The 12,857-nt window shown below is 26.9% G+C and overlaps 1 protein-coding gene across 1 annotated transcript; it reads left to right on the top strand.

The window, feature by feature from the left end:
- Nucleotides 1–363: 363 nt before the first annotated feature.
- On the top strand, nucleotides 364–12,227 carry LOC136088934 (uncharacterized). Its single transcript, XM_065814170.1, has 21 exons — nucleotides 364–1,808; nucleotides 1,999–2,055; nucleotides 2,158–2,314; nucleotides 2,563–2,728; nucleotides 3,153–3,336; nucleotides 3,475–3,531; nucleotides 3,720–3,824; nucleotides 3,983–4,051; nucleotides 4,375–4,433; nucleotides 4,551–4,632; nucleotides 5,684–5,722; nucleotides 5,826–5,900; nucleotides 5,984–6,058; nucleotides 6,467–6,510; nucleotides 6,611–6,680; nucleotides 7,647–9,270; nucleotides 9,969–10,252; nucleotides 10,467–10,577; nucleotides 10,835–10,897; nucleotides 11,124–11,222; nucleotides 12,036–12,227. The coding sequence occupies exons 1-17, from the start codon at nucleotides 1,113–1,115 to the stop codon at nucleotides 10,124–10,126; spliced, it is 3,717 nt and encodes a 1,238-aa protein (XP_065670242.1). The 5' UTR covers nucleotides 364–1,112; the 3' UTR covers nucleotides 10,127–10,252; nucleotides 10,467–10,577; nucleotides 10,835–10,897; nucleotides 11,124–11,222; nucleotides 12,036–12,227.
- The last annotated feature ends 630 nt before the right edge of the window (nucleotides 12,228–12,857 follow it).

Here is a 12,857-nt window from a genome sequence, read left to right as displayed (position 1 = left end):
TAAATATTGTTTTCTTAAAACAGAATTTTTTTTTACAAATAAATTATATAACGGAATCATAATTTATATAATTGGGAAAAACAATTCAACATAATAATAATACAGTACAGTGAACTTTTAAATTCATAAGCATTTTTGTGTTGTGTGACCGAAGTATTTTTGCAATCCATAATTGTGCGCTAGATGTCCTTATTTATGTTTAGCAACTTTTGAGTTGGATTGGGACCTAAAAGGCAAAACATTTTCTTAAAAAATCGAAATTAAAAAGTTAATTTGCATAATTTTGAAAAACAACCGGCATTTGACTTTTTAGCTTTGGTAATCACCGCTAAGAAATCTTTGAAAAATTTGTTTTTATATTTACTTTTAATACTAGCCACCTGCAATAAGTTACAAAAAAGTTGCTTGAATCGACGGCTTTTTAAATCTGTGTTCAAAATAAGTTAGAAAACAAGTCCTCGTAAATGCTCTTACAGGAAATGTACACGTAAATTCAGAATTTTTCGCATAGTGTGTTTTTATCTTATAAGAAACTTGTCCCCAAAATACTCTTATAGGAAATGTCCCCGTAAAATCTGCGTTTTTCGTATATTGGGTTCTTAAAATTTATCTATAGCACATAAGAAAAGTTGACCCAAAAATACTATTATAGAAAATGTCCCCGTAAATTCACCATATTTCGTATAGTGTGTTTTTAGCACCTATGAAATATGCTTATAAAGGAAATGTCCCCGTTAATTCACCATATATCGTATAGTGTGTTTATGGCACCTTAGTGTCCGCGAAAATGATCTTATAGGAAATGTCCCCGTAAATTCATGTCGTTTTCCTTTAAGAAAAGTGTCTAAGAGAATGCACTTATAGTAAATGTTCTCGCAAATCCACTAAATATTGTGTTTTTTGTTTCTTCGCTTAAACTTTTCCGATTTAAGCTCCAAAAAAAAAGGAGGAAAGAAAATGGAAGATCTGGTAAAGCATTACGAATTTCCAAATTTACCTCTCAATTTTTCAAATAAAATTGACGAAGGTTCTTTTGCCAATATCTATTTGCACTCTATACGTGAAAAACCTGTCGCTTTAAAAGTTTTCAAGGCAAGTTTACCAAAAAAAAAATGATACAAATGTGCATAAACCTCAAAAAGCTCAAGCATGGCAATGTTGTTCGATTTAAGGGCTATTGTTTAAGGCCTTCAATTATTGGATTTGAGTATTGTTGTGTCAAGTTAGATGGAGATGACGTAAATAACTTGTCGCAGCTTATTGCTGTGTTAAATAGTGATAATATTTTTGAGTTAAATGATCGATTAAATTACATTTCTCAAGTTTTGAATGGACTAGCATACCTTCACCAAGAAAACATTATTCATTGCGATCTAAAACCCTGCAATATGCTAGTTAAAGGAAAATCTGAAAAAGATTTAGTAATTAAAATAGCTGACTTCGATGAGCTTTTGAGGTTGAAACAAACATTCACATCTAGTTGTACAACGTATTCTCATTTTAGAGGAATGACGTTAAGTTATACTGCACCTGAACTTTGTCAGTGTATTGTTCTAAAACCATCTAAGGAAAGTGATATTTACTCTTTTGGAGTTTCTGCTTTTGAAATACTATCTGATGCTTCTGCTTGGGATGAAGTTCTTCCATTGCTAAATGATACAATGCTATTAAATGGTCTCCTTCATGGAAAAAGACCAAACATAAAAAAACTGGAAAAATTATACACATCAAAAGAATGTGAACATGTTTCTTTAGCTATAATTGAATGTTGGGATTCTGATTTTACGAAACGACCAACATCAGAGATGGTGAAATTAATTTTTGTTTTTAAATAAGAAAGCAATATCATAAAAAGTTGTCTTACCTGTACAAGATTTGAAAAAATGTTGTTTAATTGAAAAAATAATATCTATATTTTTTTAATTATATAGTAATTATAGTGTATATTTCGAAAATTATTTTAAAAAATGACTATTTATATTTAACAAAAAACTTCAGCTTAAAGAACGATTCGAAAGTTTAACTAATAAACCATCTCTTCATTTAACAAAAAAGGTGAACAAAGTTTTTCTTTAATATTTTTCTCAATCTCATTTAAAGTGCTAGCATTTCATATAGTAAATCACTACTATTACTATAAATATATAAAATTATCAGGTTATTTTGAAAGAACAAGTAAATCTTGAAGTAGCAGTCGAAACGACACTGCATAAATACCCTAAACGCGGCAAAAAAGTTGAAGATGTTTCTATAAATTATGTAGGGAAGACAGATCCACCTGGTTTCCAAAAACATTATATTAACAAAGATATCGGTAAGTTAAATTTCTATTTAATCCTGAATTAAATTTCCAATAAATTAAATTTCCATTTGATTTTTCTCAACTAATTATTTAACATATATAAATAATTCCTATACATAAGTAATATTTTTGTAAATTATTTACCAAGCTACAACTTCATTCAATAATTCATAATTTTAAGAAAAGATTAAATTAGAATATAAGAAAAGTTAAAATGTTAAATTTTATTATTGAAAGCTTTTGGATATTAATGTAAACAGGATTTGGAGTTTTCACACTTTTGCCAAGAAAGAAAGGTGAGTTTCTATTGGAATATCGTGGTAAAAAAATGACAGCTCAAGAAGGGAAGTTACTGGAAGAAAATCATAAAAATCGTGGAAATGGTTGTTACCAATACTTTTTTACTTTTCAAGGTAAAAAATATTGGTAAGTTAAATAACTTTCTTTTAGTGTTTTTTTATTGACACAATCTGAAAGTCAGTGTTGAAAGTCAGCGCCGGCTTATGGCATTATGAGCTCCTTTGAATTAGAAAAAATATTGCAAATTTTGGGCTCCTTTGAATAAGAAAAAATAAGGCAATAATGCCTGAAATAATTTTTCTTTTTTTTTAAAGGGCCCCTTTTTTTTAAGGGCCCTACCGAAGCTATATGTGGGGACTTAAGGGACTATAGTCCCTTAAGTCCCCACGTGGAGCCAACATATTTGAAAGTTGATAATCTGTAATAAATATATGTGAAAAATAATATAAATCTATAATAAATAGTATATAAAAATAAATATAGCATATGATTTTTTTTTCTGCAAACAAAGTATCACTTAGTTTTTAATTATTAGATATTTTTAAAATAGCATTGATGGAACCGAAGACACGAATTTGGGAGTTTTTGTTAATGACTCAAAAGCAGGAAATTGTGCAATGCATATAAAGGTTTTTGGCAACATGCCTCATTTATGTTTGTATGCACTTAAAGACATAGAAAAGGGCACTGAGTTGCGGTACAACTATAATTCAGTAAATTTATGGTGGAGAAAGGTTTGTATATTTTAAAAGTGTTTTATACTATATCTTTTTTGCCTGTGAAAATTAAATTAAGATATATGAAGTCCTATTACTTTTTCAAAAATTACTAATTAAAAGTTAGTTTTTTATTAAAAAATATAATTCTATTAGTTAAAGTCAACAAGAGAAAGCTTTAAAATAGATGATTTGAAAAAAGCAAGTCAGTCTGTAAGTAGTATATTTGTAATTTCTATATTTTTTAGGCTAATTATATTTTCTATTTAAATACGTATATTACATATATCTATTTAAATAAATGTAATATATACTTTGTGATACCAGAGAAATTAAAATCGTTTGTATTTATAATTATTTATAAAGCACTAGAAAATTTAAATAACAAAAAAATTCTTTAGTCACTTGACAAGGATTGGGATTGTGCTGTTGAGGCAAGTAGCAATAAAGTAATCAATGTTTCAAACAAATTGTCAAAGGAAATTTCCACAGAAAATAATAAGAATGTAAATAATTATTTTTTTAGACTTTTCTTCAGTTTTTTATGAATAAAGTAGGATTAAAATTTATAAATGTTTTATAATATTTAAAAATTAAAGTTTTAGAAATATTTTGTTTTAAGTAACGCTTAATACGTAGCATACTGAATTATTATGGTTCATAGATATCAATTGATGAGCATATTGATGTTACTTGTTCATCTCCGGTTTTCCCTGAAGTTTGTATGAAAAAGGTAAGTAAGAAATTATTTAATTACTTATATAAATAATTATAAATTTTTTAACCTAAGTAATTCCAAAGCAGTTCCAAAGTATTTAGCAGACATGATTTTATCACATTTTATCATACTCAATCACATTTTCATTAACTCATAACTTATAACTATTTTGAGTTATGGTAATATAGCACAGTGGTTATTGTGCTTGCCTCAGAAACAAGAGACCCCTAATTCAAACGCAACTCTAGGCAAGTTTTGCGAAATTAGATAGGAGGCGTTAACTTCCTGTTAAACCTGAAAAAAAGTATTTTATTTTTATATCTTTGCTTATATTTTAGTCATTGCAGTTTGTTGAAAAGAAAAATAATGTTTTAAGTCCATATCATTCCCAAACTGAGTAAGTAATACATATATAAATTAGTATTAAATTTTATCAATTGTACTGATGAAGCTTCATTTATGGATTTCAGGGGTAATATGCATTGTAAGTCAAAATTTAATTTTTTGCATTTAGACAATGGCTGGCTTCAAGTTGCTATGGTTTGTTGAATGGCAATTTGTGTAGCAATTTTTGTGGAGTATTATCTGATGCAAATGTATTTTTTTTTAATGAAATATTTATATATATATATATATATATATATATATATATATATATATATTTATATATATAAAGAATCTAAAGCTATGCTATACTATAGCTATAGTTACTATAGTATAGTAACTTTAGTATTTTATTTTGCAGTTTCTTTAGATTTTTTAAAATAATTTCTGTTTAATGTATTTGATTTTAAAGGAGTTTTTTTTTGCTGCATAACAACCTTTAAAGTTTTATAGGTTTATAGATGGTTTATAGTTTGATTTGGTACTTTCATTTGGCCATTAGAAAATTAAATGAACTTTGGTTTGAAACTAATTAAAAAGTCAAGTTTTCCTTTTTAAAAAAGAAAATGAAACTATTACACTTGCATATTAGGTCCCATGTATCAATGAAATTTTTTTTCCTTAAAGAATATTAACCTGGTTCTCAAAAGAACTAAAATTTTATAGAGGTTTCAGAAATAACAATAGTTTTTAATGAAAATCAATAACTTAAGTTTTATATATAAAAAAACAATATACTTTAACAAAATTTTATTTATCAAAAAACATTATTATTTATCAAATTTTTATAAAATTTTGGTTCCTTTGAGTATAGTATACATAAAGTATAGGTTGGTATACTTTAGGAGAAAAAAAGTTTACCTGATATATGGAACCCAGCATGTAATCTTTTTTCTATTCATCATAAGCTGTATCATTTTTTGTTTGTGTGCATTTAATATATTATGTTTTAATTTGATAAATAATATTTATTGTAATTGTTTTTATATTTATGTTAATCAGTATTTGTAATAAGAGTGTTTAAAATTATTACGATTTTTTATATAATAATATGTAATATAATAATATAATTAATATAGAATAATAATGTAATTTAATTATAAAAATTGGTCAGAATATACTTATCATATTTGTTTTTTTGGATTTGGAGTCTTTGATAAAAATAATTTGATTGTTTTGTTTTACTTTTGTAATATAAAATAAGTTTTATGACTAAATTATTTTTTTAAAGTTATATATTTATTATATATTTTTTTCTATTAGAATATCGATTTTCATGTTGTTTCGGCAATTCCGGATCAGGTATAATAATTTGAAGAAAAGTTTTATTTATCAGATTTTTAAGACAGAAGCAGAAAATTTTTAATGTTATTAATATATATTTTTTATACATATAAAACTCTAGGTTTCTGTGATCAAAGATTCTGGTGTTATGATGAATGATTTATTTATTTCTGAATCTGATTCAGATTTGGAAACTGTAAGTTCATGAAATTTTTAATTCTATTTAATTTATAAATTAAAGTGATGCAAAAAAATTTTTTCTTTTCTTTTTGTTTATAGGATGCTATATTGGATAAGTTTCTTATTCCAGTGAACAAACCAATTCAAAGCCAGGAAACAAAATGTGATGTAGAGGTAGAAAATTTTCTAGATATGAAATATACCATCAGTGATATCATTGAATTTTAAGAAAGTTATACACAATAAATTTTCTAACAACATTTAATTTTTTAAAACTTGCAAGCAAAAAAAAGAATTAAGAAAAAAAATTTAAACCATTACCAATTTAGAAAAAACTTTTTTTAAATTGGTAGAGTTGCTTTTGCTATGAAAAATAGAGGGGTTGCTTGTTGAGGTTGCTTATAAGCTTTAGATGGTTATTTTCCTTAAGATGGTGTTACAATAAAAGTTCTCTGTTCTGTTCCATAGTAGTGTGGATTCGTGTATGTAAAAAAAAAAATATTAATGATAGTAATTTGTTTTTCCAATTGAAATGTCATTTTTTATTGTTTTGCAATGCATTACTGAATTCTGCGTTCTTAGTTTGATTTAATGCAATTGGTTGATGAGGGAGAACCCCATGTTGAGTAAGTAATGTTATACACATAACAAAATAGTTTTATAAGTTTTATTTCATAAGGTTGCATTGTGTTGGAAATTTCAGGAATTGAAATTTTTATTATTTAGACAATGGGTTACCTCAAGTTGCGTTGATTCTTTGAAGAGAGATTTGTTCGGAGTGCTATCTGATACAAAGGTATATTTTAAAGAATTATAATGAAATATTTTATTTTTTTAAACTGTGTTTGTTATTATTGCAATTATCTATTTGATTTTTTAAAAATTAAAGAAAATTTATTTTTTACATATAAAAAATACCATCATAGGTTTGTAATGTAAAATATTATTGTTCACAGCATGGTGGAATAATTATCATTTGTTGCAAAAATAATGACTTTTTTTTTACAGGTATCCATTTGAGTCATCACCTAATATCTTCTAAGCTGATGATTTGTTTGAATAATGTTCATATTTTCCTTTATCTCCAACCTTTAATAGGTGTTTATTCAAATATTATTATTATTTTAACTTATTTACTGCCAACAAGGTTGCAAACAACCACTATTTAATTTGGGAGTTACAGAAAACAGAGAGCAAACTTAAAATGCAAAATTTAAAGTTAAAGTGCAAATTTAATTTGAGATAAAAAGTGGAAAAAACTTTGTTCTAAATTATTAAAAAACACATGCATAAACGGCTTATTTGGTTAAAAAATGTTTCTATGCCAATCAAAAAAAATTCCTGTAACTTCCATATACTAAAACTTTTCTGATTTAAATTACCTTTTAGTCTTCATGTTATACCTAATCCCCATCATTCTTTTTTTCTTAGAGGTCATGACAAGACATTTTTTCTACACAATTAAGATCTTTCTCATAACAATCTCATACAAATTTGTAATTAAATTTAATTAAGTTAGCTCAAGTTAAAAATATAAAAAAGCGTTAAAAAATTATTTATTTTATGTGGAGTAGTAAAAATGCTGTTTAAGCACCACAGTTTAAAATAGTTGTGTATAATTAAGTTATGGTTTTTGAGTTTCATGGTAAGGCGAAAATTTAAACTATTGCTTAATTTAATAAATTATTAATTTAAATATATTATGAATGGATTGTGAATCTTCTTGATTTAAAAAAACGATTTAAATAAAATTTATCATTAGACCCAGAAAAAGAAAAGTCATAGACCTCAACGCTATTGTGTCTACTGTAAAAAATCTTTATTTAAATTGACACGGCACATGAAGCGAAAACATAAAGATGAGATTGGTGTACAAGAGGCTCTCTTACTTCCAAAAGAATCACAAGTCAAGGCTTTTGCTCAACTTAGACGAGAGGGAATAGTAAAATACAACAAAGACCAAGCAATTTTAGATTTTCCTAAATATGTCTCAGAAAGAGCCTTAAAAAAACCAAAGGACTTAACGAAATGTAGTTTTTGTAAAATTGTAATCGTGAAAAGAACATTCTCGAGGCACAAAAAAATATGTCAGTTAAGAGCTAATGATCACGTTTTGCAAGTTCCATTGACTGTTTCAGAATTACCTGAATCATCACAGTACAATAATTTATTCAAAACTCATATTATAGCAAAGTTTCGAAATGATAAAATTGGTAAGGTATGTAGAACAGATCAAACCATTCTAAAAATTGGTTCAAAATTTTTTTGGAAGTTAAACAAAAAGCAAGACAAATCCGTAGAAGTGTATCGAAGTATACGCAATGAAATGCGTCGTTTAGCACATTGTTACGTTTTGTTCCTAAAACAAGTGGGAGTTACAGAAAAACATAATAACTCATTAGATATGTTTAATCGAGTGAACTTTGATATGCTAGCCAATGTTATTGAAATTTATACTAAAAAAGATAATTCAGATATTAAAGCAGGATTAAAACTGAATTTGTACTATTTGTTAAAAAAGAGTGCTACTGTAATGCAGTTCATTTTTTATAGCAAAGGCATGGATGCTGAAGCTGAAGATGTCCAGAAATTTGTTTATACTTTAAAATGTTGGCAAGAATATCTATTTGGCGATGCAACTTATAAGCTGAACATTAGAAGCCAAGTCAACTTGCGAAAACCTGCAAAACTGCCTTTAGAGGAAGATTTACTCATACTGCGGAAATATATCTTGGAAACTATGAAACTGTTATGTGATGATTATGAATTTCATGATTTGCATAGTTATGTAAAACTCAGAAATTGTGCTTGCGCCAGATTGACTTTGTTATGTGGCAGGCGTGGTGGTGAGCCCGCGCGCATGCTATTAACGGATTGGAATCAAGCCTATAACAATGAATGGATTGACAGTCAAAGAGTTTTTAAGCTTGGCAAACTTGAAAATATTCTTGTTAAAACAATGAAAATAGCTTATATGACAGGTAAGGGAAATAACCATCTTGTCCCTGTCCTGATACCACAAGATACTGTTGGTGCCATTATTAAAATTGCTAGTAATGAGTTGCGAGAACTAGCAGGAGTATCATCTGAAAATAAATTTCTCTTTGCTAGTGCTCAGGATTCTGATGCTCACATTTCTGGTTGGCATGTTGTCCATGAACTATGTAATGGTCTCCCTCTAAAAAATCCCAATGACATTATAGCTACAAATAATCGCCATCGAATTAGTACTTTATTTGCTTCTTTGGACGTTCCTAAACGTGACAGGGAGTTGTTTTATTCTCACATAGGGCATTCCGAACAAATGAATATTAATTTCTACCAAGCCCCTCTAGCTTTGGAAGAAATTACAAAAGTTGGAAAGCATCTATTAGCCATTGATGCAGGTAATGATTTGTTTGATTTATGATTAGTTAGTCTTACTTTTTGTATTGCTTTTATTATATCTGAGTATTGATAAAACTTACAAATTAATTTTACACATATTTAATAAAACTTTTTACAACTGTAAAAAGTTAAACTTTAGTAAATATATCGGGAAATACTTATCTGCTGCACTCAACTTGTTTCTCTGTGCATCAGAGAAGCAAGTCTGTACTATATAAATGTAAAGTCAGCTGAGAAAGAAAGGACGATGAGTTAAAAAAATTGGAAAAAAACATTAATTTCTTTGTTTTTTGAGTTCTGTATCAAGTTGTCCTTTATAATTAAATTTGATTTAAAAAAATGATATTAGGAAAAAACAAAATTATGAAATTCCTAATTTCATTTTTCTTGGCAGGTTTAAAAGACAGCTTCTAAACCTACCAAGAAAATTGTCAGCTGTAGTTTTAACAGCAACTCTTAATAATGCTTTTTCTGTTTGGTAATAATGAAACATTCAACATGTATTCAATATTTTTTAATTTTATTTCTTCTATTCTTCTAAGCTCAGTAAATAAATTGATTTTTAAATAGATATATCGAATTTAGTATACATGGGATGGGAAGGTTTTCATTCTATAAATCTTTCTTTGCTTTTTATTTATTTGCTTTTAATCATACAATAATTTTTAAACCTTGTTCTTTGTGTATATATTTTCAGGTGAATCTGGACCTTCAATATATTCAGGTAAAACTGGACCTTCAATATTTTCAAGTGAAACTGGACCTTCAATATTTTCAGGTGAAACTGGACCTTCAATATTTTCAGGTGAAACTGGACCTTCAATATATTCATATTATATTCAATATTATATTTAATATTATGTTCAATATTATATTCAATATTATATTCAATATTATATTCAATATTATATTCAATATTATATTCAATATTATATTCAATATATTCAGGTGAAACTGGACCTTCAATATATTCGGAACGAGGTACACTTACTGTTTTATTCAAATCTGCATTAACTAATAAATTTAAAAGTTATATAAAAATATATATAGTTATATATATTTGAAAAAAGTAACTTTTTTAGTGGCCCCTTCAACCTTAGGGATTTCAGTTATATTAAAAAAAGTTGAAATAATTTAAATTCTTTCATTTGGTTGTTACATTCTCATGTGATTTAAATTTAATTTGATTTTCCAGTGATAAACTCTCAAAAGAGAAAAATATTGGAAAAAGATGAGATAGAGGATGAAGAAAATATTCAGTTTTCTTCTGCAAAAAAATACAAAACACGTTTAAAATTGTCTAGTGGTGAGAAATTATCATTGTTTAAAATTTAATATTAATGCAAGTGCACAAAAAAGCGCTGGCCGAATGGTCGTTATTAGGCTGATGTGTGCGATTTTATAAATTGTTTTTTTTTAACTTAGGTAAAAATGTTTTCAGAGGTTTTTAATCACTATTTTTAAGATATGTAAATAAATAAAAGTGTTATCACGATTTATCATCAAAGCATTTGATGAAAAATAATTTCCTGAAATATTGAAAATACAAGAGTTTTTTTCCAGATGAAAACAGTGATTATGAAAAGGAAGAGGAAGAACTATCTACAACAGCGCTTAATGATTTTGGTACAATTATAGACTAAATTATTTATAAGAATAAATTATATAATTTTTTTAATATAAAATCAAAATAATTGTCCTTAATTTAAATAGTTTTATAATATTATTTAAAACTCGAAATCTGAAATGAACTTTTTACTTTTTTTTTAACGTTTTTACTTAAATTAAAAACTTTTTAGTTATTATGTTTGAGTGAAAATCTATTTAAAGTGAACATTTTTATTCACTATAGATAATAATCGTTTTTACACACAGTGGAGCAAGAAGCAAACCAATGATCTTCTGGAATGGTTCGCTTCTTTTTTGAATGACAAAGAACGTGAATGGCCTGGTAACTTAAATCTTAATTGCTTATTATCCTTATAGTACTATAAAAAGAGTTTTAAAAACTCTGATACTTTGGTTCAACTAATTTAATGTTCATTTTAATAAAGAATATTATCCTTAAGGGTATACTAGAAAAATATGTATAAATAGTATTTAGCATATAATAATTATTCCGTAATCTGCGCCCTCGCTAAATACTTTTTCAAAAGTTATGCAACGTTTCATTGCCAAATTAAAAAATCACACAAATGTTTATTTTTGTTCGATATCAAAATTAGTGTAATCTTAAATAATCAATGTTTCTCATGGAACATGCTTATCCACGTTTTGAAAATTTTATCAAAATCTGATATAATACAAGGGGATCACTTCACCCAGGATTCGGCAACTTGTGACGTTATAGCACATATTTCAAAAAACGAGTCGCATGCATCCTTTATCAAAATTGTATATATCCTAATTAATTAGTAAAAACACATCTAATTCTTATTTATCTTTAACCGCTTGTTTCTCCATCAGTAGGTTCATCAGAAGTACACTGACATAATTTATATATACCTTAATTAGATACTTAATTTAAGACTTAATCATAAAAGCATAATAATCATAAAACATAATAATACTACCGTCCTTTAGACTCTTTGAAAGATTTTTATAAAATATATAAGGAAAAATGATTCTATTTAAAATAGGTTGTCAAACCCTGGCGTAGCCGCTTGACGTAAAATAACCCTTTTAAAGTTTATTCCATTAATTTGTAATAATATTTCTATTATCTATAACTAAATGATATTACGTAATTCTATTTTACTTTTAGATCGAAGATATATAGAAAAATTTAGATCCGAATGCGAAATACCATTTAATTACGGCAGGGTGCGAACAAAGTTGACAAACGAGCGACTAAAGAAGAGGAGCGCTAAGATAAAATCTGAGAATTCGGCAAAAGAGCGCATTAAAGCTATGAATCTGTAGTTAGAAAATAGATATATATTTTTTTTTTCATGAATACTGAGTTTTTTTTTCTATTTTAAACTATTGTAATTTTTATTTCTATTCAAGATGCATGTTCCCCATTTTTCCGTCTGTTAAGGTCGGCTTTTTTATGCCTCTTGAGTAAACAGACCCTGCTTTTCACTGGTTGTCTTTTCTTCTCATACCCCTTCCCCTTTTAAATTGATATCACAAAAATGTTTCCCCCAATACTTTTGTTTAATATAATAAATAGCAATTGGCATACTCACTTACACTTACTCCTAAATGACAATCGCCGATTGTCATTTAAAAGTAAGTATCGGATAAGCGTTGTTATAAAACTTTATAAGCGAATTTAAAATGCTATTTTTAGCTACCTTCGAACATGTTATTAAAATAAAATAAATATTAAGCAAAATTCTATAGTGACATCTTTTTCTGATAACCCTACCCCTCCCTGGTCCTTTTTTGACTGTTTTATCTCAACCCACTCCCCTTTTTGCATGAGGTCCTATATTGATGGCCCCTAATATTTGCAAATTAAAAGTTTATTAAAATCTTAAATAAAATTGTTTTAAATAAAAATGTTTTTTAAAGCGCCCATCGCGAATTTCGTGTATTCAAAAATTTTAAACCAATTTAGCTTTGGATAAGTTAACAAGGT

Source organism: Hydra vulgaris, chromosome 12, assembly GCF_038396675.1.
Source record: "Hydra vulgaris chromosome 12, alternate assembly HydraT2T_AEP".
Classification (NCBI taxonomy): Eukaryota; Metazoa; Cnidaria; class Hydrozoa; order Anthoathecata; family Hydridae; genus Hydra; species Hydra vulgaris.
The sequence above is the reverse complement of the archived record's forward strand: the minus strand, read 5'-3'. Positions and strand labels throughout refer to the sequence as shown.

What these genes read in the sequence shown, in the direction of transcription:
- LOC136088934 (XM_065814170.1), top strand. Translation starts at nt 1,113, where the DNA reads ATGATACAAATGTGCATAAACCTCAAAAAGCTCAAGCATGGCAATGTT. An exon ending in AACGACCAACATCAGAGATG is followed by an intron (nt 1,809 to 1,998) that starts GTGAAATTAATT and finishes AAAAAACTTCAG; the next exon opens with CTTAAAGAACGATTCGAAAG. An exon ending in GAGGGAGAACCCCATGTTGA is followed by an intron (nt 6,511 to 6,610) that starts GTAAGTAATGTT and finishes TTTATTATTTAG; the next exon opens with ACAATGGGTTACCTCAAGTT.